We start from the raw sequence: 26939 nt of genomic DNA on the forward strand, positions 1-26939 counted from the left end.
TCACGATAAGGCGCACGTGCTTCAGTCTCCGGCATCGTTTTTAGCTTAAAGGGACACTGCGGAGAACTACTTCCAGTTTCTGCTGTTACTAAAGTCGATTCTGTGGTTCTCTCTGGCTATCGTCATCTTTTTCCCTGGAGCAGAAGACCCATTTATTGCTGAGACCATATTTTACCATTTTTCCGCCACTCAATTCAAGCTCGTGACATCTACACAGAAAATGAACTACAGTACGGCGTAGCCTCTGGGATTCCCCCCCCCCCCCCCCCCCGCCTCGAAAAAAGAAGCGGATGAAGGGGACACATTCATCTTACTTTTTTTTTATTGCTTATAAGACCTGTTGTCGGTGAAAGTAGCGTCTGTATCGCTAGAATACGGTTGTTTATAGATATAAGCTAACTTCAGCTTGTCGTCAGCGTCCATTTACCACTGGGGGCTTAGCAGATACAGTCGCTTCGTAGAATGCAGCACTAACAGACAATGACGTAAGGAAAGGAAAAACACACGCACACGAGGAAATGCATTCGGGAAATCCTGCGGAGAAGTGCTCCACACCTCTAGGATTGGAGAAAACGAAAATCTCTTTTCGCCCTCCTCGGGGGCGAGAATAAGAGCGCGCACTGCGAGGTTCGCAGGGGCCACGCCCCCATGGCCACGCAGTGCAAACAGCTCTTATTGCTCAGCTACGGATAATACGGCGACTACAAAACGTCAACGCGCACCGATGGCAACGACGCCTGCCGGGGGTGAACCACAAGGCACAACACAGTGGACCGGTGCACATTAATTATATTAAATACAGCGCGTCGTTCACGATTTCCGCGCAGGAATGTTTCCAGTATTTAAAGACGTGTTGTCTATGCTTATTTTCTGAAAATGTTCAAGCTGCGTTAATCTAATTTGTTCTTGCGTCCATTGCCTTTGTTATCAACGTTGTGTTCACTTATCTGAATACCACCCTGCTAAAATCCCCAGTGGGGATTGCAGTATGTGCAAAATAAATAATAAACACAAGCACCAGGCAGCGAGTAAGCACAAGCAACCTAAACGTACGCGTCGGATTATTAGATCCGTTAAGTGTAAGCCTAAAAAGAACGAGTAGTAGCTGAGCAGAAGAAGTCAGGAGGAAGAGTCAGCACTGTCTTGTCGTCGGGCATCTTCGCGCTCGACGCGGTCAGCGCGAAGTGTGCTGCTGCGCGCACCGCCCCGCTAGGTGCGCTGGAAGCTGGCGACCCGCATGCGACCGTAGATCCTGTGGATGGTCTCGATCTCGCCGATCACCGAGCTGGCCATCATGTCCACGAAGGAGAGGATGATGGCCGCGATGAGGCAGCAGCCGCCGATGATGGTCACGTTCTCCCTCAGGTAGCGGTGCGCGGCGTCCGGACAGCTCTGCAGGTGGACCACGTGCCACGCCTGGTTGTCGGTCATGTTGAGCACGCCGCGGCCACAGTGGAGGCTCTGCAGGCCGACGGTGGTCGCGTTCGTCTTGCAGCACGAGTGCGGCACCGAGCAGCGGTCGTGGCTCGGGTTGTCGGCGCGGCAGCTGAAGTAGCTGAAACCACCGCGAGGCATTGCACGGGTGTGCAAACGTCGAGGGGAAGACCACACCACATGTTCTCGAAAGATGAAGCTGCCCTGTGTTGGTAGCTACAGACGAATGCGTTCATCTCACCTAAAATCCGACATGGCCTCTCTCCCCCGCACTCAAGCCCCCAAACAACAGCTCCTGCACACGCCCCTTGACTGTCCAACTACATGGTCTATGAATTTGTGCGAGGATTCATCACATCTGTACGTCCGCCACCCAACCATAGAGCATCGTGGGAGCACTAGCTGTCCCTCCCTTGCCTGGCCACTAGCTTCTGCAGTTCCGCTTGGTTTCTGAAATGTCGCGCATTTCCGGCATCTCTCGCTGTGGATTTAAAATATAATTAAGCCTGAATGGAATTTGAGCGCGCGAACTGATCAAGTACACAGAATAAGCACACAAGACAAACACGGTGATGTGTTTGCATACTCCGTTCTCTCTTCTAAGTGTCCTTGTCTACATTTCAGTCGCAGAAAGTGGCATTTCAAGGCGTTTTTCGGACTTTAGACTTTTTCCTATGGTTCCAAAATAAGGAGGACGCAACATAAATTTTCATGAGCCTGATCCCGGTGACAACATCGCATCGCATGGATATTACGCAATTTTTCTGGCTTTTTGTTGGCGCAGCCAACATCTCCGTGATGTTGAAGGAAACTGAATTGAATTGAACATGACGCTCTTTCTTTTTATCTTGCCTCTTTCTTATTCTCTGTGCTCGTCCACTTCTCGCAGCCAAACCTAATCGGGCTTTAAACTAACTGGCCCGCGAATAAGTGCTATTAGATTTTTTAAATTACGGACATTAGTAGGAAGTAGAAGGCATACCTGTTTTCTCTAACTTCAATCTCGCAGCCCATATGTTTCATTCACGTTAGCGGCAGCACTGTGTGTATCAGCGTCAAACAGGCTTGAGTTTAGGAACGCAACAAGTCCAGGATTCTTGGATATCGGTTTCAAATGTGAGGCAACTACGGAACATTGTAAGATGCTGCTATGCAAATACTGAAGGTAATGGTGCATTCTTCCGAAGCGCAGCAGAATATTTCTTTTAAATTTTGTTCATAGCTGGCATCCAGCAGTTAAGCCTACCATAGAAGACCAGTGTGGAACGTTTTTTGACGATGGCAGTAACTTTAAGGACGAAAAATGCAAGCCTACCGAGGAGACGTCTGCGGATATATTGATTGTTATAGTAAAATCTTCCGATGTATGAAAAAAGTGCGTTCATATCAACAACTTCCGGCTGAAAAGGAGCTTTTTCAGAATTTCTGGTTATGTATAAACTTCCACTCAAGCGATTTCTCAAAATTTTGCATATCGTGCCAGACGAAGCAAGTCTGGAGCGATAGAGGTAGAAGCCCTCACGAGATACGAGCCACCTACATGTTGTTGTTCCAGTCCCTGAACCTGAGATCGGTCATACCGCAGCACTGGAGCTGCCTCTGCAGGGCGTCCACGATCTGCTCAGATTCGGAGGTTTCGCGGTAGGCCATGACCAGGGACAGAGTCATGGTCTGCGTGATGACCCTCCGCACTTCTCCTGCAAAGAATAGTTCAGCGGTGTCATCATTATTGCGCTGCAGAGTTGTCGTGGCTCGAGGGATCGTTTCATGGATACGCTCCAGAGAACAACAGTAGTCAGTGGAACAAAAACATGGAGATCGCTTCGCAGCATACTGGTATACGTAATTTTCGTCAAAAATATGCAGCTCATTGGGATTACTCCTGGGTCGTGCAGTAGAGCTCTTTTTGCATCGTCAGTGTTCTCAACACCTCGAAGGTGAACGGGAATATCGCCCTCACACTCCTCCCTGGCCGAGGACTTCCGTGGGTTCTGAAGGGAGCCACCGCGTAGCTAAAAAGCGAACCACTTGGCCTGCCTATTTTTGACAAACGCTGTGCTCCTTTTTTCAACAAACCACAGCGCTCAGGACAAGACGAAGCATAGAAAGAAGCGACACACACAGCGCTACGTGTCGCTTCCTCCTGTATTGTGCGCTGTGGTTTCTTCAAATGTGTATCCGTACCGACTAGCCGAGCTTGCCACTCGCTGTACTTCGTGCTATGTTCCCACCGTTCCCGGTACCTACTGAATGCATGTACCATCGGGGACAAAACTAAACTGACACCCTCCCCCCCCCCCCCCCCCCACACACACACACACCCCCATTACCCCTTCACCTGTCGCCCGCATGCCTTGCGGCACGGGGGGAGGGGGGGGGGGGGGGTCAGGTACTTTTGTTCCCGATAGTGCGCCTAAGCAGATTTTCACGACATGTAGGTGTCTTCTTAGTTCTCTACGGAATTGGTTAATTATGTTTTAGCCCAATAATTTTGAAATTAAGATGCGACCGTGCTTATCTTCTAGACGAACAGCGTCAGGCTTCTTTCAGCTGCTCGGTGACATATTTCCATCGCAGCACGGGGATGACCTCACCGGGCATGAAGAAGACGACGATGCCGCCGAACACGCTGGCCACGATGAGCACGCCGAGCACGTAGGAGTACATGCGCAGGAGGACGGTGTTCTCGCGCAGCGCGCCCACGCAGCCGAAGAAGGTGACGATGAAGAGCGCCAGGCCGACGGCGAACACGGCCACCTCGACGTGGGTGACGACGAGCGCCGAGAGGTCGAGCTTGGCCAGCGCCGCCGCGTCGGCCGCGTTCGACTCCGAGTTGACCAGCAGCATGGTGGCCACGGACATGAGCAGCAGCCCGATGAGCCACAGCGCCAGGTTGAACAGCAGCAGCGGGTAGCGAACCTGCGGTCGACTGACTGACTGACTGACTGACTGACTGACTGACTGACTGACTGACTGACTGACTGACTGACTGACTGACTGACTGACTGACTGACTGACTGACTGACTGACTGACTGACTGACTGACTGACTGACTGACTGGACGACGACGGACGAATGGATGGACGAGTTCCATATCCATGTGCACAAGCTGAGGGGGGATGGGAGGATTTTGAAAGCAGTAAGCAGGTGTGTGCGAATAGTCCTTTCGTAAACCAAATCGATTATGAATAGGAAAGCTTTGCTACCGAATCGAATAATTGTGCGATTATTTGCTACCTGTGCAAATATTCGTTTGAATTGAATATTCACGCTAAAGAGCGAATGCTAGTGGCGGCGCTATATAAATATATAATTGTGCACTGTGCGATATCAGTGCAGGTTAAAGAACCCCAGGTGGTCGAAATTTCCGCAGCCCTTCACTACGGCATCCCTCATAGCCTGAGTCGCTTTGGGACGTTAAGCCCCATAAACTAAACCAAACCATAAATCGTAGAATTAAAGCTATATCCGTCGAAATAAGGCGCAGCACTGATTTCCAGTAGGAGACACGCAACACGAAGTCAGTCATAGGGAAATTACCTTTTATTAAACAAATGGCAGCGATATCGGGCACGAGGGGAAGGTTTCCTATACCTGGATAAACCCTTAGACGCCAAATGTTGAACGCCAAAGTATGAGCATTATGAACGCCGCCACCCAAATGGACTGCGCCGCGGCGCTGAACTCTCTTCCCCGCAAAGACGGATAGCGGCAGCATGCTGTGCAGTGTCGGAGTGGGAAACGTGTTCGAAATGCCTCTCGAACTAGACTATACGGTTGCTTGACACGAACTTCGTGGTAATTACAAGGTAGATGTACACTGGTAGCGAAGGCTCCATAGACGCCCATTGGTCCAAAAAATGGCGGCTCGTGGGCACTCCAGCGCCCCCTGAATTTTGGGGGGCAAACTACGCAAACGTGACGTAGAATGACGTCACGCACACGTATGCTTTGGCGCGAATTATAAAGCGGTCTTTCTGTAGAATCCGCGTTTTCGAGCCCGTACCTCTCGAAGGTTGCTGCCTTTCAGCGCGCCCCAACCTTTGCCAGTCAAATGTGCTCGCCTTGTGTGCTCGAGTTCCTGCTAGTTATGGCCTTGTTAATGTGCAATTGGGAACGCAATGAAAGTGACTGGTAAAGGAGGGGCAGCATAGAAAGGCAGCAACACTTCCAGACACTGGCGTGGCCGGGTTAGCCGGGTATCGAAACAAGGCCTGCAAAGACGCGCTGTAATGCACCGCACACTCATGAATAGGGGGCAGGTCAAGAGTGTTGCAAAAATACAAAATTTGCCAGGTTTTAATAAAATGACTTACCTCTTTCATAAAACAAGGTGCTAATATATTTTTTTTTCTATTGGCAGATTACATTCCAATTTTGTAGCTTTATCATTTCTTTATATGAGTGTTTTGCCCCCCATCCTCTGGTTGTGCTGCAGTCGCGCTAAACCACTTTTCGGCCCAGCCTTCGCCACCACTTTAAATCCGCCTTGGTAATTACGCGAAAACTATTCGAAAACTTGAGATCGGATTTGATTCGCGGTGCATAATATTGAACGCGCACTGCGTTTTTGATTCCTTCAGCAAATCGAATAAAATGACACTCAATTATCTATTCAAAAATTTCCAATGTTCGCGCATTCCCTCGCACAAGTGAAAGGCGAGCAGCTGGTCCTGATAAGGACAACCATCATACCAGAGCGCCGCACACACACAGGCACAAATAGGATTTGTCGGTGGAATGTATAGAGCCACAAACTATAGTTGTCTAGAGTTTTCTATGGAGCAAATGGTGCTGCCTGTTTAAGGAGATACTGGGTTTCGTAGACAATGCTTGCTCTTTGGCGCAGTAAGCCCAGGTATAAAAGCGGCATCGGCGTATATTCTCTGCTCCTAACAGAGCAGATGCGCTAAGATTACGCTTATTTGCTGTGAAACAGATTGTTCGAGCGCTCTAGACAAGCCTGCTCACCATTATAAATTGCTGTGTCTCCTGATACCAGACAACGTGGCCATCAGATGGGAAAAACTCTCCCGGCAAGCCCATCATCGCACCGAAGGTTTTCCACGTAAAATAGCTTCCAGAGTGTCCTGCATTCATGTCTGCACCTCAGAAGGATGTGCCTCGTGCACAGATGACGAACATGTGCAGGTAAGTGAGGTTCATGCAATCACAGCAGCGCCATGCCTAATCCTAAAACCAACCGGGCGATTGTTGGGATAGCACCGGTATACAGCTGCGGCAACACATACCAGGGGATCGACGTCGAGGTCGACATCTTGCTCCCACACCCTGACGCGGTCTTGCATGTCGCTGCCGCACCGCAATTCCTGTGACGATTCTTCTTCCTTGTCTTCTGGGCAGCTTGCAGCTCGTACCCCTCTGCCCTCTGGCACCTTTTTCGCGCTGGACCGCCACAAATACCTGAGATACCAAAGAGTATTAAGCACTCGGAAGAAAAGGAAATAACACGCGCTTTCCAGTGAAACCATGACGTCGCCTTGTTCGCGTCTTTGTACAGGGCGCCTTCTTCTTTCTTTCTGAATTAATAGTACATGATTCTAAGTTTTTGTTGTCCTCAATAATTTAATGGCGCTTACCCACCACGGGGGATTGGCCATGAGACAGCCGGCCACTGACAGACTCTCAAAAACGTTTTTTAGGTAAGAAAAAAATAAAGGAATGCAGATTCAGTGGTCTAAATTAAGACGAAATCAGAAACTGAGATTGGTGACTGAAAATGGCAACGAGGCTATACGTGCACTGTATTGGATATTTTGATTACCGATGAATTTTGAGCCTCAGTAGCCAGAAAATAGAATTCAGAAAGATTTCCGCTGCCACTGCATCAGCGAAACTTCTGCGTCTTCCTTAGCCACTTTAGGCACGTACTAGGTTTCACTGGATCCATCACATACAGAAGTAGGAAACTTGTTTAATTTGCGCTCAAGTACCCAATTTTATGACACTTACAGCTGGAATTTTGTTCGTTTGCTTCGGAGCGAGCCCAAGTTTTTTCGGAAATGTAAGACGTTGAATCTTCTAAAGAAAAAGATAGGCGGTCAAGAAGCGTCTTCTAAAAAAAAAAAAAATTCGAAGACTTGCCATGTTGTGGACAAAGAAAATCTAGCGTCATAACAGTATTCCCTGGCCTTAACTCATGTTTTTTACCTAAGGTCGTAGTGTATGCACAAGTGATACTGAACACACGCGTGCATGCGCTTTCTTTTGAATGTGGCGCGCTAGTGATTCCGCAAATATATTTTTAATTGCGCACAGCAGATGGCGCTAGCAACACGCAGTTCCCCTCACACCGTAAGCGGTTTTCTCCTGTCGTGTTCCTTTGCTGCGTAGCAGCAAGTTGTCATGCGGAAAAGCAAGCCTTGAGGATGATACCAGGGATAGTAAGAGTGAATATTTTTAACATTGAAAACACCCTATCCGACGAGCAATGCTTAGAATATGTGGAGAAGAAATCACTTAAAACTGCTTATGTGTGGGAATGCGAAAGCATGTCATGGACGCAAGACGTACGTACACGTTTGGTCGCGGTTTGCGAACTGAGTTTATTTCAGGCGATCAGTTTTCTTTTTTTTTATTATGATGCCACCCACATACACACACGCGCGCGCACGCGTATAACACCACCCGGAACGCTGTACGACGAACGAACTAGGGGGCTTTTGAGGAAAGGAAATCGCGCAGTAACTGTCTCATTTCTTGTTGGATACCTCAAGCGCACTGTTACGTCTCATAGCATCCCAGTTCTGATACAAAAGTATGGGAAGGCATACAATTGAGTGTGCATATGTCGTCAGTTCGAATCCCTACCGCAAGCTAGCCTGCAACTTGACCAGCACATGTAAGCTGTATGCAACGAGAAATCGCGTGACGCCACCCGGAAAGCTGTACGACAAACGGTTGCGTCAAAATATTGATACGAATGTCACCACATGAATGGCGCCACATGAAGGTCGGCAAGTGGCGGGTAAATATAGACGAACGACACGCATATGTATGATTGTCCGAAGTGGCGGTGCTTGGCTCGCTGTGTGCGTCATACAGCCGCTTGATGACGTCACCCTAATTTTCTTGCCATCCCTGAGATTTCTTGCACCATCTATAAGTACACACACTTACAAGCACACGCCGCAGGCGTTTCACGTAATGGGACTAGTAATGCTTTCGCAGTAATACTTCCACCACTCATTTCGCTGGAATATGGCTGCTGGGCTAAAATCAGGAGTAAGAGGCAATGGATCATTTTTTGCCGTTGTTGTTGGGCGAAATTGCTTTCAAGAAAGCTGAGATTGCAAATTCGGAGAAGACGGTGTATGCTTGTAATAATATCGACAGGGCGCGCTCCCACATTATGCGTTTATTGAGTCGGTACTCTTCGTTATGAGGTCCTCTTCCTTAGCAGATACATGCACCCAGAGAGCAAGGCAGCGAAATCACGCGAGAGGCAAGGGATGACCTATATACAAGTCATGCGCATTTACACTATGTTGAAGCACGAGCCGCCGCGGTGGCTCAGGGGTTATGGTGCTCGGCTGCTAGCCCGGAAGACGCGGGTTCGGTCCTGGCCGCGCCGGTCGAATTTCGTTGGAGGCGAAATGCTAGACGCCCGTGTACTGTGCGGTGTCAGTGCACGTTAAAGAACCCCAGGTGGTCGAAATTTCCGGAGCCCTTCAATGCGGCGTCCCTCCATATCCTTAGCCGCTTCGGGACGTCAATCCAAGCCATATCGAAAAGCCCGACAGCTGCACCGAAGCACGGTGGCTGCAAAGAGCTATTATTTTATAGCGCGGTTGTTTATGCCCTCCTTTGCCAGGTGAACGCTGGCCGTGGTGTAGCCACAACAGCTACGCATTAGTACCGCTTTGCCGAATACCGGAACGAGACTTTTTTTTTTATGACGGATGCTGTTGAGGAAGGCTCAGATCCCTTAAGGTTCTTTAACGTGCGCTGACATCGCACAGCACGCGGGCGTTTTGCGTTTCTCCTCCATCGAAACGCGGCCGCTGCGGCGGGGATTGAACGAGGGCCCTAAGGCTCAGTATCCAAGCGCCCTACTTGATCCGACTGTTTATTCTATATGCGTCATTGGAGACATTGTATCCTTGGTTCTCTGGCTGTTTAGACTATTAGACTGGAGTAGACCGGACCGGTTGAAGCAGACAAAGGCGTGGCGAAGAGGTTCTGCTGACCCGCTGCAGCACTACCGTGGTACTGCTCAAAATTCTGGCACAAACCGAGAAAGAAGCAATCAAAGACTGAAAGAGCGTTATAACCTGTTAAAGGCGGATATGTTTCCTACTTCCTGTCTGTAGCGGTCATCATGGTACCGGTAATTTCGCGACTTAAACAGCCTATGTTGCCAGACTAGTGTTGTTGTAGAGGTGGGAGTAGTGACGGAGACAGTTCGAGGGCAAACGTAGGACTGCTTTATTTTCGCGGACAAAGAAGTGTATGTAGGCTGCTTGCCCGATGACGTAACAGGAAAAGAACCAATCCCATTTGACACGTGTCCATGCAGCGAGTCATATCCTTTCCCCCCTTTCTTTAAAGCTGCAGTCGTTGTACAGGCCTTCGTTGTCGTCTGGGCGTGTACGAAAGATTGGTGGAGCTGAGAGGCTGCGAGCTTGTTCGGCAGGCGGCGATGTCGAAGGCACCGGAACGGCGCCGTTCGGATCTGAAGATTCCGGGCTTAGCTGGTCTCCTTGCGGTGAGGTCCGACGATCCCTGAGCTGGATGAGCAGAGTCGAGTGCTTCAGTCTTAAAAGCGCTGGGCGACACAGGCGCTCGATGGCGAATTTGGTTGAAATGCCGCAGGGCTGGCCCCTCTGGAGTGTCAGCCGAGAGCATTCGATGCCTTTGATGACGCCTGGACACCATCTCCTCCCCTGGGCAAGGTTGCGCACCCACACGGTATCCCCGCACTCGAACCTGGAAGGCTGCGTAGAACTTCGAGAGGTAGAGGGCAGACATGCATCCAAAAGTGATTGTAATTTTTGTAATTGAGCAACATTTCTGAGGGCCAGTTTTGTTTCGAGATCGCTCACCGCCGAAAGCTTAAAAAGGTCCTTCTGCTATGGTGCGAACAGCGTGCTCTACAAAGCCATTGGACTGCGGATCGTACGGCGCGCTGTGTAGGTGCGTAATGTTGTCAGTCATAAAGTTGGAAAATCGCTGGCATGAAAATTGAGGCCCATTATCTGACACGACTGTTTGCGGCAAGCCAACACGAGCGAACAGTTCGCGAAGCCGCGCGATTTTGACTTCGGTGGTCGACGACCGGACAGGGGGTGCCTCGATCCACTTTGTGTGCGAGACGACGACTATAAGCAACATGCGCCCGTCGATTGGTCCGGCGTAATCGATGTGAAGCTGTGACCACCTTATTCCCGCTTCTGGCAAACCGATAGGAGCCTCGAGAGGGGCCATTGGTTGAGCTTGTACACGCGAGATGCAAGAATGTGCCAGTTTTTCAATCTCACCGTCCAACCCAGGCCACCAGAACAGCGCCTGAGCCAATCTTTTCATAGCAGATACGCCTTGATGGGACTGATGCAGCACAGCCAGGATGGGGTCTCGAGCTTTGCGGGGCACAAGAACTTGATGGCAGCAGTAGAGCAGACCGCCTGCGCTGTACAGCTCTAGTCGTCTGCAAAAATAAGACTGAAGATGACTGTGACAAGGTGAAAGTCGCTTAGGCCATTCACTGACCACAAAGTTTGTAACACTACAGAGGTCTTCATCTGCGTTCGTTAACGACCGTATGGTACTAGGCGGCACGTAAGAGTTGCAAAGGCTCTCAATAGAGAGCGAGTGTTCTGGCAAGGCTCCCGAGTGACAGGCATCTGGGGTCGGCACGGGCAAGCGGGTGAGAGCGGCCGCGTTGGCATTTTGCTTCCCGGCGCTATATATATTCAATGTGGTACCGATATTGGCTAAGGAACAGAGCCCATCTCTGAATACGTGCCGAGGCCATTGGAGGCACCGGTCGATCTTCTCGCAGAACTCTCACTAACGGTTGATGGTCCGTTACCAGCACGAACTCCCGGCACAGCAAGTATTCCCTAAACTTTTCGACTTCGAATACCAGTGCCTCCCTCTCGAGCTGTGAATAGTTCCGTTCGGTGGAGGTTAACGTGCGTGAACGGAAAGCAATGGGCTTGTCCAGCTTTCCCATGCGGAGTGAGATCACTGCGCCTACACCCGACGGTGATGAATCACATTTCAACCGAACTGGTTTTTCGGGGTCGGAAAACGTCAACACCGGCGCGTGCATTTGCTTAGCCTGTGATAAGCATTTTCCTGCGGAGTTCCCCACTGCCATTTCTGCTCCTTTTCAAGCAGCCGACACAACGCAGCTAACAAAGTAGATGTATTTGGCATGAAGCGATGGTAGTAGGACAGCAGACCCAAAAACGAGCGTATAGTTTGCTTACATTCGAAGGCCGCGGTGAATCGCGTATCGGAGCTAGATTCTTCTCCAACGGATGCAAGCCGTCCTTGTCGATGCGATGGTCCAAGTAGACGATTGAGTCCTTACGGAAATGGAATTTCTGTGCCTTCGGCTTTTACACAATATTCTTGCGTCTAAGTACACTTGCACGACAGGAAGGCTTGTCAGGATGGTTTCCATGTAGTAGAACTTTCTGACGGGCTAGTTGGTACATCTCTATTAAACAGCGTGCGCTAACAGGACGTTAGCGCACGTCTCCAAGTTTCCTGTGTACATCCTGTTAGCGCACGCTGTTTAATAGAGATGGTTTTCATGCGCCGCTGAAAAATTGCCGCAACCGAAGCAGCTCCAAAAGGAAGCCGGTTGTAGCAGAACAACCACTAGTGAGTGTTGATCACGTCCAGTTTCTTTGCTTCCTCATCCAACGGGAGTTGGTTATAGACATCCTTAAGGTCTGCTGTGGTGAACAAGCATTTCCCACGAAGCGACGCAAAAATGTCCTCCAAGTTTGGGAGTGGGTAGTGCTCGGTTATGCAGGCAGCATTTATGGTGGCACTGAAATCGCCACAGATGCGGATGGAGCAGTCTTCAAAACGCGCAAAATTGGCGCCGCCCACTCGGAGTGTGCAGTTAGAGATCGTATGCCTTGTTTCTCTAAACGGTCAAACTCTGCTTCCACTTAATCACGAAGGGCGCAAGGTATTGGGCATGCTTTGTGAAACTTTGGTTGCCCACCCTCTCGCGGATGGAATTTCACAGGGGGACCCTGAATGCATCCTCCCTCGTTGGAAAAGATCAGAGAAGTCGCTCATGAGGCTGTCCGAGGCTTCTAGAAGGGATCCTATCACTGCGAGGAAGCCAGGCGGCAGTAATGACAACGCTTGGATTTAGTCCCTTCCGCAAAGGCTATATAGGGCCCGAGCAGCATATACAACAATCAGGGCAGCAGGGACAGACTTGCCCGCGAAATGCGCTTGGAGGTGCAGTTCACTGAGATTGGGCAGCTTTCCCATGGAGCAGCTGAGCTATTTGCATGAGGGTAGCCGATTAGGCAAGTTGTCTGTTCATTAAGAAGACTGCAGAGCTCCGAAACACTGACAACAGGACGGAGACACCACATGCGCTAACTTTCAACTGACTAACTTTCAAAACTAAGTTTAAAGTTAGCGCGTGTAGTGTCTCCTTTGTGTTGTCTGTGTTTCCGAGCGCTGCAGTCTTCAGAATTAGTTTGTTTGCACTTTAACAAACGTGGCGAGCTGATGCGATGCTTTAGATATGGCCTCTTGCGGGATGATACAAAATGGTGATCCCGTATCCATGATCATAATAAGAGAGATGCCACCCCAGCGAATCACTTTGCGCAATAACGAGGACATACTAGGCTTTTCGTGTAGCGTGAAGACAGTGTCGAAATGTCGCCTATCTCCGATTCAGACAGCGTGCTCTAGGGTTCCACGACCTAAGCGTCGCCGTCATGTCGCCCGTGACCGGCCCGAACTCGTGATTGTGAGCGGCATTTTGCTGCAGAATGGCCAGTCTTGCTACAGCGAAAGCACTGCTCTCTCTTGCACGGACACTCATTTGCTTCATGCTGGCAGTTTCTGCAGCGCGCGCACTCAAATTAACTTTGCATCTCAGCTTTGGCACCTGCAGTTCTGATACTGCCGCGACTGGCCTCTGAGGCTGCACACCACTGCCTCGTTATCTGGCGATGTCATGGCGGTCACCTCTTTTGCGGCGACTTCTGCTGCGGTGGCAATAGTTTCGGCTTCGGCGAGTGTAAGTGTGGCCTTTGTGAGCGGCGTCTGTTGGACGGCGAAATCTCGGATCCCTCGAAAGATGCGGTCGCGTAGCATAGAGTCAAGGCTGGGCCGCAGTTGCGCTCATCAGCAAGCTTGCGGATCCTGACCAACATACTCTCGGACAAGTTCGCTTGCTGCCTGCTTTCTAGAAAAGAACTTGTAACTTGCGGCAATCCTGTTGCACTTTGGCGCATAATGGTCATTAAGGAACGCAAATGTCTCCCGGTAGCTCAACTGATTCACTCTTTTCGGAGTGTGGCATCCGACAAGAACGCCGATAGTCTTCTTTGATAGTGCAGAAACTAACCAGTGCCCTTTTCTCATCTTCTCTCTTAATAACGTTCGCTTCAAATAATTCTTCTAGACGGGTAAAAAAAATATCCCACTTATCTTGGTTTTCGTCGAAACTTGAGAAGCTGCCATGACCACGCCCGGTGGCGCACTGTCGCCGCAGGCGTTCCCAGTGCCGCGGGGCCGTATACCCCTCGTCGCCACTGCTGCAGCGATGGGCAGAGTCACGAAGCCCGTTCGAGGGCAATCGCAGGACTGCTTTATTTTCGCAGACAAAGAAGTATATCTAGGCTGCTTGCCAGGTGACGTAGCAGAAAAAGAACCAATCCCATTTGACACGTGTCCAAACAGCGTGCCATATCAAGTAGCATGCATTTTGTCCTAATCAGGGCGGCAAGCTATCAAGAGGCGCTACTGTAATGATTGCCACTGTTTTTATCTAAAATGTGGGGAGAGAGTACATGACAGTTCGGCCTCTGCTTACGCCATACAATCAGTATATTAACTGTGTGGCTGGACGCATTAAATTGACTGAGTGGACGGTTTGATGACTGACTGGCTTACTTACAGATATATTTTGCTGCGATGGCTGCCTCCCCCCCCCCCCTTCCCCTTCATGTCTGGTTACTGCACCCGGCTAGTCCAACACTCAGCGAAAGGCCTTCACTGGAGCATAAACGTAACACAAATACGCTCTCCTGTCCAGAATTCCGAAACACTCGATCCGAGTGGCATCAGAATTTCCCACTGCCCCATTTATCGACGAAAACAGAATGACCACAAGTGCAAACTATGGTGAGTAAAGTTTAGCGAGTGAGTGAGTGAAAATATTCTTCGAGATGGCTTCCCGGTCCGGGTTAGTTGGCGAGCCACAGTTCCATTGCGAATGCTTACCACGATGTTGCAGAGTGCGGCGCACTGGTATGGAGACGTGTTTACAGCATAAGCAGGTAGCCCTCTTCGGGGCATAAGAAGCAACACGCGTCAGAGCAGCACAAAACAAAAACGCCTCAGCGAAAAAACAGCACACTTCGAAGCATCACGGAGGGAGAATGTAGCTTTAATGAAACAGCACGGCGACAAAACGGCAGTGTCACAGCATAGCACTGGAAAAAAGGCTGCACAGCTCAGAAGAGCGCTGAACACGTCACAGCGCTGCAGGACGAGCATGTATATGAGCGCATACCAAGCAGGTTCGAAGAAATATACGAGAAAAAACTGTGGCAGCTGTTTTCGCATCTTTAACTGACGATTCTGCAAACACGCAATGTGCTGCAAACGCATACTCACCCACCGCGTTTTCCACCGAACGGTGTTTACCTCTTTGCTGCGGAGTAGGAGATTTGCAAGTATATTTCAAACCCTCATTTGTGTTCTGTCATCGCCAGATGTGCATGATCAGAATCCGTGTTCTTTCACCAGCGACCTGCCCCGGTAATCTTGTTCTGTGTCGGCCGGCAGCCAGTTACTTGGCAGGAGTTTCAACGCGAAAGCGTAACCACTTCAAAGCAGGCAAGTAATGAACACCCATTACCATATGTTCTGGACAGGTGGTTATAGTTCATTTGGCTGCCACCACATTGCGCATGGATTTGAACATTCAAAAACAGCACGCTGACATCAACCGTGGCATAGGAAAGAGAATGGCCCAGCGGCTGCAGAACAGAACGTAAAACGTCGTTCCAATCCCTCTTTTACCAGTAAAAATAATTGCATCTGGAGCTTATAACCCCGATTGCTTCCTGCGAAAAAAATAATAACGGTTCCTACGCTCCGCTTCTAATGGTAACGAACGAAAAACAAATACGATCAACCAAACTATTCGTCACCCCATGACAGCTAAGCACCAGCTCTCTGCTGGAAAGGGGTGATGGCTGTCGCTGTCTGTCCGTTGCTTTAGCGTTCGGTCCCTTTACGTCCACGTGTTGTCCGGGATTTCCGCTCTGGCTTCCGCTTCGCGATGTCTCTCGTCATTGATCTATTCCGACGCTAAGCTCGTTCGACGCCCCATCAACTCCAAGCTCGAGCGCGTATGGGACTCGACCAGCTCAGCCCAGGCATTATTTATTCCTTCAGCCCTGCATCCGCGGCTTCTGCGCAAGAAAACGGGCAGGTACGGGTCCCCGTTTCGAACAATGTCGTTTCGCCCCAAGGTTAACGTGACGCAACCTCCGTCGCTTCCCACGAGACGAGACACGGAGCGACGTTGCGTGGGCGCCCTCTCCCTCCTCCGACTGCGGGCTGTGCCGTGCAGCGGTCGCCGCCAGAGGAGGGAAAGCTTGGCCAACTGCTCGGACACGAAGCGCAGCCGTCACGCAGCTGCCCTCGTCGCATTGTCTTGCGCCGAAGAGGCCTTCGGAACCGCGGGCCACGCGCGCCGCTGCTCGGCCGGTCCCTCGGTTTTCGTGTTCTTCGCGTCGGGTGTGTACGCCACCGCTAAGGCCGCACGGTTGCGCAACACACTCTGCTGCGCAGGAGAAACGACTCTCCTGTGCGCGGACGCCGGTACAAAGCGCCATCCTTAGGGTGCCTCGAAATCCTCGTTGAGGCTGAACACAACTATGTGGTCTTGAGTCACATGCTAGTTTTCACTGCGCCGACATTTTGTTCTTAAAGGCCGCAGTTTCGGCTGCCGGATACAGCTGCTACTAATGTGTCTTATTATCGCAGGAATAAATGCAAAAGCGTCCAGACAGGTATAAGCGACGCTTGTGAAACAACGCCATCTCCGAAGCGAGGCAAGCAGGAGCTGTCATCCCTCTACCCCTCCCCCTCTCCAATTGTAGGGGAGAGCAAGGAGAAGCCGGACGCAGAATGACTCGGCGAAAACTGAAATGAGAAAGAAAATGACTCAGACAACACGAGGCCTATGTGCAATACATTCAGACTCCCGAAGAACTATGTGTGCAAAATTGAGGCGAGCGGGAGCTATTCCTTCTCGCATTTTTCGGGAGCACTGCAACCTGGGTCTCACAAGCCCCACCGTCAGCTGTGTTTGAAACACCCGCCTACCAGTGCTGTGGCACATTGCTTAACGGCAGCGCCACTGCTCCCGTACCAGTAGGAGCAGTGGCGATCTAACAATGCAATGCATTTTGCGTGGTTTCGTAGTAGGAATTGGAACAGAATCACAATTACAGTAGATTGGGGAGTGATAAACAGTGTACTCAGAGTTGAAATAGAATCATAATTGGATTAAAATCAGAACTGCAATAGGTTGGAGATCGAAAGAAGAATGCTGTCGCATTTCTTTTGCATCAGTCCAATTGATCGCCCCTATTTTTTTGTTTTTATTTAGAGTGACGATTCTGCCACTTTTAGGCCTAACGTACCGCAGAACCCTTGAGTTTAGCGTATGTAAGCGTGCATACGCTTATGGTACGTAGATAGCGTTGATTTATACTTATTTCTAACCATATCCGTGTACGCCGCAAGCAGACAACAACGACTTGTTGAGGTGGTCTGTACCTTCCATGGTGCTACAAGGAACTTATGAGATGGGGTACAGGTCCATCGTGAAATAGACTTTTCTCTCTCTCACAAACACACACAATCTTTCCAACAGGTTAACATCCCTTACCCTCCGCCACTTTGGATTTGCTTTCTGAGCCACAGGTGCAATTTCCTCTCAAGTCACCGAAGTTACGCCGGTTGCTGCGTTGGAATCCTGTACAGCGCAAACCACGGTACAACAGAAATATATACAACAGACAACACACTTCTGGAGTTCAAGGCTCTGTTATTGGCCCACTACATGTTTTGCTTTAAACTACCATCCGTGCAACGTCACATCTCAGATTCGCCTCTACGCCGATGACTGCGTCTTGCGTTGTCCCATAAATAACCGTCAGGACCACAACCGCCTTACTGAATCCTTCTCAATGTTCTGTACTTGGTGCGACAAGTGACAGATGAGTTAAACTTCTAGAAAACTGTTGTCCTCACTTTCGCCAGCAACAGACTCCTTCAGTTTTCGATTACACTTTCGACGGGTCATTAGAAAACAGAGTTTCTGATTTCAAGTACCTTGGATAACTTTTACGAATACATGCGATGGTCTGAACGCGTTGATTCAATCCGCGGTAAAGCGTTGAAAAAACTTGGGCATCTACGTCGTACGCTGTCTCAGGCCCCTAAAGAAACAACACTTCTAGTGCACAAATCTGTAGTCCGCCCTGTTCTTGAATATGCGTCTGTGTGGAGCCCGGACTCTGCAACCGAAATCCGGAAGCTTGAGGGTGTGCAGAGGCAAGCAGTTCGTTTAATCTTTCGACGATATGATCGTAATTTTTCTCCCGCTTCCGCACTTTTATCAGTAAATTAAACTCCTCTCTCGGAACGTTGCCGCACTGATTCTTTAAGGTTTTTGCATTGCATTATTAATTCTCATTATCGCCTCTTGCAAAGGACTTATCTAACGTTCGCCCAACCAACCTCATCAAGAAGCTACCACCCGCTAAACATTGCACCTTTTTACGCGCGGACTTATTCAACTAGTTTTTTCCCCGAAACAATAGCTGATTGCAACTCGCTTAATAGCAGCACCCGCGCACTTTCATTGAATAAGTTTATTGACCGCGTTGAAGCTATAGTCTGTGTAATGTTTGTCTGTGCGCGTGTTCTGGAGTTGCGTGCGTGCGGTATTTGCTTGTTTATTTTTTGTATTGCCTTGTAGGTGACCGGCGCCTTATACCTTAGAACTGTATACCTATACTCCTGCCATAGTCCAGAGAAAAAAATGGGCTCGAATATGAATAAATAAATAAATCACTGATGGCTTGTTTGTATACGCGCTCAAAGTAAGCTTGGATAAACATCAAACCAGAAGCAAGGACAAAAGCAGAGTGAAGGTGCATAACAAAGAATGACGGTGTATACTCAACGCGAGTTTGGCCCAGTGAAGTGAGAGGAGACTAAAGATCTTAATCGCCTTCTAACGGGCATTTAAAATTAAACAAAATATTGGCAGGAACAGAGCGGAAGGACAACCAGCAATAAAGAAATCGAATAGCGTGCGTTTTTCAAACTGCATGCAGTTCGCTGAAATCTCGTACAGCATATTAAAACAAATTAATATTATCGCGTTCGTACACAGCGCATTGTTCTTTGTACTGATTTTACAGATAGCACGTGCTTAGAAAAACAAGTCCAGAAAAACACACAGCCTGCTACTTGCTGGGTGACTACATCCGTTTGCACGTAAGTTACCTGAACTGAAGCGATTGACGCCCTGCATTCCATTCAGGTGGATAGAACCTATCTTCAGCAAACGCCGCAAGGGGACAATTGTCAGGCTGTAATAGATGCACTGTGCGCAGGCCAACTCCAGCTTTGCCAACTATCGCCTCCTGCTGGCACAGCAAAACTCTCCGCGTTCCTTCAAGCGCTGGCACTGAGACAGTGCTTAGATTTTATCTCATTCCCCCGGAATATTTCTTCGGGTTTGTTTCCGTAGTCCGCATTAGAACGTTAAGCCATAACTGTCAGTGCGCCCTCCGAGGAAAATATGCAGTCCACCTTTAAATCTTTACAACCCGGGGTGACTCCCGTAATAAAATATTCCACTCCTTTTAAGAACTGGCATTTTGTGCCTTCTTATTCAGCGCCGAAACAAAAGGTAGGTGAGATAACGTGCGCCAGTTTATGCACACTATAAACTTTTAACCCGCGCTGGAGTCTCCTGCAGGTGGAGGACCCTTTCGAAAGACTCGCAGAGCTGGCGCGTTCCTGGAGTGGCGCTAGGCGGCGTGTCGCGCGTAGTAGGCGCGTATCAGGCCGATCTCGACGATCGTGGTGTGCGCCAGGGCGTCGAGGAAAGCCAGGCCGAGGGAGAGGGCCAGGCATCCGCCGCACACGGCCAGCGCGTGCTTGCGCAGCGAGTGCAGCGCCGTGTCGGCGCAGTTGTTCCAGTTGATGTGGAACCAGGCCTCGTAGTCGGTCATGTTGAGCACGCCCCGGCCACAGTGCACGCTGGGGGCACGCGCCGCGAGCAGGCTGGCGCTGCGCTTGCAGCACGAGTGCGGCACCGAGCATCGCTCGTGGCTCGGGTTGTCGGCGCTGCAGTTGAAGTAGCTGCGAGCGGGGCGAAGGAGATGAGCGAGTGCGGAGATTCCGGGCAATTCTAGACTCCAGCCATTTTATACAAGGAAATAGTCATGGTCAAAGCGTTCTGGGATTGTTTGCACTCGGTGGAAAAGGAAAGTGACGTGGTTGACATGAAGAGAAAGAGAGACGTCTGGATGGCACAGAACAAACTCGCCTTAACGAAGTCAAATCAGCAGGATGTAATGAAATCTGATGGGGCATGTAGTATTGGTAACAGATAGTTGATGAACTGCTGGGTAAGAGAGTGGGTTCGAAGAGAAGGAAAACGTGGTAGGGAGATCAGATTAGGAAATCTGTTGGGATGTGGTGGCAGCCTCGGTGTTCTCCAGTGTTGATTACTGTGATTAGCCAGACAGGAGAATTAGCATAACTGAACTGATCAAGTGTGGTGTCTCAGTCTAGCGGACAATTGTCGCAGCTTACAAGGACCAAACTTCAGAGCGGAAGGTGTCAGAAAGCGATGCGCCTGACGTCCTTTATGGTGAAGTAAAAGGAGATAAGAGAGATCTAAGTACGGAAAATGATAAGTTGCTCCAGATATATGGTTGCTCCATATATGATAGCGTTCAGCGGAAAGTAAGCTGTCTACTCTTCTTTCTTCGGGAGTCAGGAGGGCTGGTCGTCCCTAAACAATTTCCTGCCTTTGCTGCTTAGCTAAAGAGTGAACGACAAGTGCAAATACGCTCTGGACACCTTGTTTTTTCTCGCAATTGTAGTCATTATCTCCCGCTTAGGAAACTTTCTTCCGCCCAAGTGGCGAATTATTCTCTTGCTTCCTTTCCCAAATGATGGTAGACAAGGATCACAAGGCCCACAAGCTGCATTCTTCTGGCTTAAATGAGGCTCGTCCTGGATGACCTCAGAGGCCGTGGAGAAGGGTCAGGCGACAACGACGAAGACCTTTGTGGAGGCGGGCATGTTGCAGTTCTACGGACATGAGCGGGCTGCTTGAATTCCTCTCCCCTTTCTGCCCCTTCATCCGTTGCCTCACGGCGCTTTTGAGGTGGCTTCTCGTGAGGCATGGCGATGAGATACAGCTGACAGAAGCGAGGGACGCGGGTGTTTGAGCCCTGTTTCTGTCGCACTGTATCTTGTCGCTATGAGACACCAATGGGACAGTTACCCAGCCTCTGGTTCGTGCCTAGTTGCCTGATTAGTTCGCGTAATTGCGGCGAAAAAACAGCGAAACAAACAAGGACCGACAGAAAAGCGACAAAACGCCAGCTCAGATTGGCAGATTAGTACTTGTGGCAAGCGGAACATGGACAGAAAGCGCACTTACAGGGTCTATGCAACGACTTTGATGATGATGATGATTTTTATGGCGCAAAGGCATCTATGGCCAAAGAGCGCCAAGACACAATGTATTTTCGACTTCTCAAGGTGGGATCAAATACCAATTTCCCAAGAATGTCACCCTAAATGGGCCGAGCAACAGACCAGGGTAAAGCTTGTGCCCATTGTGTCACCGGTGGGTACCCGGCGGCACTGGGGATCGAGCCCCGCATCTCCCGCATGCGAGGCGGATGCTCAACCACTTCGCCACCGCTGCAGTCCATGCAGCGGTTTTGAAAGTAGCTGTCAAATCCGTGCATTGTGTAGAGTAAACGCCAGTGGGCGTGAATGCCGTGTACAAGTTGTGAAAAGGGTGCCGACAATTTTCAAATAACATGAAAATTCCCATTCCCACGCCTCGCGACCACCCCCGGAGCTAGTCTTTCGCGCGGAAGCTGCTTTGCGACCATATTTTCCTTCTTTGGGTAAGTCGTGCGGGGGCTGTGATTTGCCTGGGTCAAAAACCGCACGGGACGTTCGTAGATGAAGAAGGGCGGGGAGCGCGGCCGGCTGGAGACGGCGCCGCGTCGCTCCTTCCAGTCTCCCCTCTGCTTCTGCTCAGGGAGCGAATGGCCGAAAAGATAGATTGGTAGGGTTTCAGCATAGTTACACCGAGTAGACGTGCGAAAAGCATGTCTTAAGCCTGGCTGGCTCATAGTTTTGCTCTGCTGGATTGTCGGCAAGTCTGGCCACGGTATTATACTCAGGTTAAGCCCTGGTCGAGGTTCGCTGATTTGATCTGTTCGCGCCGCAGATGGAAGTTGATAAAGATGACAATGTGAAATGCAAAACGCGAGTGTGTGTTGCAGTTAGACACGAGGCGTGATCGGCTGCGGCGATCGCATAGGGCTCCCTTGCAGTGACCAGCGCAGCTGATCTGTTCGTGCCAGCGCAGGTTCGAAACCTAGTCGCGAAAATAGATATTTTTATTTCTGCATGGGCTGTTTCCATGCTTAGTTTCGCCAAGGTCACCTCCCATTGGCTGCAGCTGGCGCGAAGCTCCTCCGAACTTACCCGAGTTACTCCAAGGCTGCACACCATATTCTTAGTTGGGACCGTGTTAAGTAGTACCAGAGTCCTTCAATGCTTGTAGTACTTTAGCATTAAAGGTAAACAGCCGAGCCAAGGGGCTGGAGTTGAAACTCGGGCTGCATCTTTTTGCTTGCCTGCTCCGGTGTATGAGTTTAAAGTGAAAAGGAACATGTTCGTCTTAAGTCTCGCTGGGCGAGCTCAGGCTCTCCTCTAAACAAACCGATAGCAACGGAAAAGGACAGGGCGCTCACGTATCGTGAAATCAGGCAGTACCATAGATTAACTGGAAAGGAATATCCGCAAGCAGATCGAAAACTTAGTAAAAGGGAGGAAACAGCTTGTAGGAAACTTCAGGTAGGGGTATTTCCAAACCCGTGTATTTATAGCAAACTATGACCAAGGGCAATTCAATGCTAGTTGGTAAATACTGTGACGGGTGTGCGACCATGATACACATGGTCTGTACACGCCCACCAGTCTCATAGGAGGCTCTGAAGTACAAACCAGACCCAGAAGTCCAAAGAAGCATCGTCAATCAAGCTTTGGACGCCGCCGAGTCCCAGGGAATTACGGCCGACCCCTAGTGAGAGGGAAGAGGACAAAGACCAGCGATCCTCTGATTGATTGACTCTGAATACATCTCATATCTCTGATGCTACATGACCTAGATTCATTTTTTACGCGCGCGCAAGGATGATCGGGGATTTAGTATCGATCTGTCTATCGCTTTTCTTGCCCTCCGTGCACGCCGTATCACGGACCCTTCAAGTTGGACAGCAAAGAACCTTTGGAAACATGAAGCGTACATGTTGTCGTTCCAGTCTCGAAAGTTCTTGCTCGTCATTCCGCAGCACCCCAGGTGGCGCTGCACCGCGTCGACCAACTGCTGCGCGTCCGGAGAGTCGCGGTAGTGGACCACCATGGCGGCCGAGAGGGTCCGCTGGATGGCACCCTTGGCGCCAGCTGCGACACGCAACGCCAGCACGCTCTCCCTTTACAGACTGGCCTTCCTGGAGTTGCACGCATGCGCAGAATGTCAATCCGAGCCCGCACTCCCACGAGTCACTCGCAGGGGCGTCTGTAGCTCTCAGCCATTTGGCACCACGGACCAGGTCACTTGTGGAATAAACTGACAAGCATCCCATGTCTGAGTAATTTTAGGAGGTGTGGAGCATAAGGTAAAATTACAGAAGCATAAATGATAAAAAGATAACAAAAAAGGGAAATGGGAGAATGCAGAATCGATAAAGAGGCGATAAGAAGTACTTGCAAGGCCGATGCGGCATGCTTTCCTCTTGTGTTATTTTTGCTTTGATCAGATGCAAGACCTTTATAAATGATTACGTCAGTGCCGGAATATACCTGAGAGATTATAAGTTTCCACTGTAAATGTTTGTCCCTGCTGGTTGTAAATTTTCTGTTGGTGGACAGGAATGCCGCTGTATTTTCCGCCTCTTGCAGATTTGAAGCCTGACTGGAGAATGAATTTACGTTCATCGAAGTTATGACCACGTTGCTTAAAATGCTCCGCACTGGTCACTTGTGCCGACCTCACCACCTGTGCTGAGCCGCAGCGAACATATCTCCACTGCGCAGGGGTATGATGAAGCGCGACAGCCTGGTCCTGATCTCAAGTAGGTTTCAGTCACACACCCTAGCATTAAAGCCTTTGTCGAAATATTGACCAGTCGTTTACACTTATGGTAAAACGAGTTCCCGCGACAGCTGGGGTGATACGAAATACCCATGCCAGGTTATTAATTCTGGGCAGCGGTGCCTTTCTATGCGGTTATAGGAGTTGCCGGGTGTAGAACTCGGTCATGGGGTGTGAAGGTGGGGGTGGGTAGTGGGTGTGTCGAGTGTGGGGTAAGGGTGTAGGGTAGCGGGAGTCAAGCGTGTGACTGCGCGTCACACAGGGTCTCTTATCCGTCTAACCCTATCCATCCGTATAACTCGGGCGTCTGGCGTGACAGACAGTTCTCCAGAGGGTGTTGGATAGATGCAGCGGCAACGAAACTAAGAAAGGTGGAAGGAGAGAGAGAGGGATAACTTGTCTCTACATTATGAGCAATCAACGTGGCACGTATCATGACGCCATGTATTACACCTCCAATGACAACGGCGATGCATAAACGGGAAAGGTAGCAGCCATCGTTGTAACACATGCAATCAAAGGGGTTCGGTTCCGTACGGCTCTCGTAGCACCTGTGAAGGGGTGAGCACCAGAGTTCCTCCACGTGACCCTAGAGGGATTCGGGACGCTGGCGATGCGTGACGAGTCACGCCCCTTGACACAGAAGCAAGGGAATTGATATTTTTTACTAAGGCGGAAGCCTGCCCTTCTTATTCTCTCTCCTCTTTCCACTCCCTTCATCCTTTGCTCACGAGGGACGCGCGTAAAGTGTGCACTTATTTCTCCCTCCGTCTCATGCAACAATCGCTCTTAGTACAGGGGCAGCCTTTTCTTTCTTCGGACACGTGCTTGAAGACATTCGTCCATTGCCAGTATTCACCTGGCATGAAGAGCACGAGGGTGCCCAGCAGTGCGGAAGCCACGATGAGCGCCAGCAGGGCGAACGAGTAGGCGCGCAGCAGGCAGGTGTTCTCGCGCAACGCCCCCACGCAGCCGCAGCACGAGACGGCGCTCAGGAGCAGCCCAGCGGTGAGCAGCGCCAGCTCCAGGTGCGACATCAGCAGCGCGCCCAGCTCGCCGCGACGCAGCACCTCCGCGTCCTCACGCGCCCCCAGCGAGCGAAGCAGCAGCAGTGCCGAGAGCACGCTCAACGCCACACCGACCACGCACACCACCAGGTTGAGCAGCAGCAGCGGGAAGCGAACCTGCGACCAAAGGGATGCTGCTCCTCGTGTCTTGCACCTAGGGAGGAGGCATGGCGCTGCACTGGAACCATGCTAGGATGAGAACGATAATTTATTGATCGATTGGTCGACAGAAACTGAACACCGTTCTGTTTTTTGTTCAAAGAAAAAAACGAGCAGAAAAAAAAAACAGGGATAGTATACACAGAAGGTACCTATAGAAAGAACGGCGCTGAATCAATCACCGTACTGTATTCTCCTAAACGTTCATAAGCGAGACAGTCAGGACAGCGCGCTACTGACAACGAGTGATGTACCACCTAGCCCAGCAGGAAGTTTATTTGAGCACCTGCTGTTTAACTCTTCTCTGCTACACCACTACGCCACTACTGGTCCGCCAAGGATACGCCACTACTGGTCCGTTAGTATATAGCACTACGACACCGCAGGACAACGTCTAATTTATAAGCTCCCTTACATAATCTTCGGCGCTTACACTGATACCCTTGTAAAACACTAGAGTACATTGATTCCAATACCCGTTAAAGAGCACACGGTATGCGGAGCCCCCCGACAATTAATGCGAAGAATCCTCGCGTGGTCTGACGGACAGAGTAGACGCTGATGCTCCTCACCAAGGGGTTTACGTCGATCAGCGGCAGGTCCTCGCTGTCCTCGCTGCCCTCGGAGCCCGTCGCCAGGACGAGGCGGCCGCGGATGGTGTGACCCCCGTCTTGGAAAGCGGCCGACTCCTCGTGGATCTCGTCCAACATCCTCCTGGTCCATGAATCAGTCGTGATGCACTCCGTCATCCGCAAAATTCTACAAAATTCACAGCCACCACGTCAGAAGGCTGGTAGCGCTCGCTGATGTTGGACTGTCGTTTTACTGTCCTCGGATCTCGTATGCACTACGACGCAACGTCGCTTCTTCTACTTCTTCTTACGCCTCACAGGCTGCTAGCCCATGTCTACCATCCCCCAGCGGGGATGATGATGCTGATGCAAATATTTACTGGGCCCAAAAAGAAGTTTGCTCCGTCCGGAAGGCACCAAGTCCAGGGCTCGTGCAGCGGCTGCCATAAGACTGGCCCGGCCCATCAGCCTCCGCTAGTTATCCGCCTCTGAGCTGGACAGCGGCTTCCCATTGGGCAGTAGTGAGTTCGGAGGTAGGTGGGACCGCGTGGTTGAGTTGGCACGGCCTGTTGGTATGTGGTATGGTATATATATAAAATGGTATTCATTCCACTGTGGGCCGTTATGTTAGGGTAGAATACGGGGTACAGTTTTTGTACAGTTTGCATCCCTCGCAAGAAATGCCTGTAATTATTTCTATGCCCCCCCCCCCCCCCCCCCCGAAAAATGCCTCCTGCGTTCTAAGCCCTCACCAAGGGCACTTGCGAGATAGACTCGAAAAAAATTCAGAGAACCGCCGTTTCGTTCCTTCTACCAATGAAATTTAATCACCATTGAAATTGTTTCTCCACATAAATGACAATAAAATAAAAATGAGCAAAGTAACACATAATCATCGCTCTCTAAAACACAGCATACGCTTTAACGATAGTGTCTCAAAACAGCCTTATAAAATGTGCCTACATGGTTTCCAAAACAACTTCTTTCCTTGTCTTCATACGTGGAATGGCCTTCCGG

The 26939-nt window shown here is 50.2% G+C and overlaps 2 protein-coding genes across 2 annotated transcripts; both read right to left on the reverse strand.

Annotated features, from left to right (window-relative positions):
• Window positions 1-704: 704 nt before the first annotated feature.
• On the reverse strand, window positions 705-6956 carry LOC144096928 (tetraspanin-33-like). Its single transcript, XM_077629739.1, has 4 exons — window positions 6687-6956; window positions 4029-4353; window positions 2975-3131; window positions 705-1555 (listed from the first exon to the last, which is right to left on the reverse strand). Exons 1-4 carry the CDS (start codon window positions 6924-6926, stop codon window positions 1210-1212), a joined length of 1068 nt encoding a protein of 355 aa, XP_077485865.1. The 5' UTR covers window positions 6927-6956; the 3' UTR covers window positions 705-1209.
• Window positions 6957-19542: 12586 nt separating this feature from the next.
• LOC144096929 (tetraspanin-33-like) lies at window positions 19543-26192 on the reverse strand. Its single transcript, XM_077629740.1, has 4 exons — window positions 25923-26192; window positions 24984-25308; window positions 23277-23433; window positions 19543-20070 (listed from the first exon to the last, which is right to left on the reverse strand). The coding sequence occupies exons 1-4, from the start codon at window positions 26097-26099 to the stop codon at window positions 19737-19739; spliced, it is 993 nt and encodes a 330-aa protein (XP_077485866.1). The 5' UTR covers window positions 26100-26192; the 3' UTR covers window positions 19543-19736.
• Window positions 26193-26939: the final 747 nt, after the last annotated feature.

Source organism: Amblyomma americanum, chromosome 7 (assembly GCF_052857255.1).
Source record: "Amblyomma americanum isolate KBUSLIRL-KWMA chromosome 7, ASM5285725v1, whole genome shotgun sequence".
Taxonomy (NCBI): domain Eukaryota; kingdom Metazoa; phylum Arthropoda; class Arachnida; order Ixodida; family Ixodidae; genus Amblyomma; species Amblyomma americanum.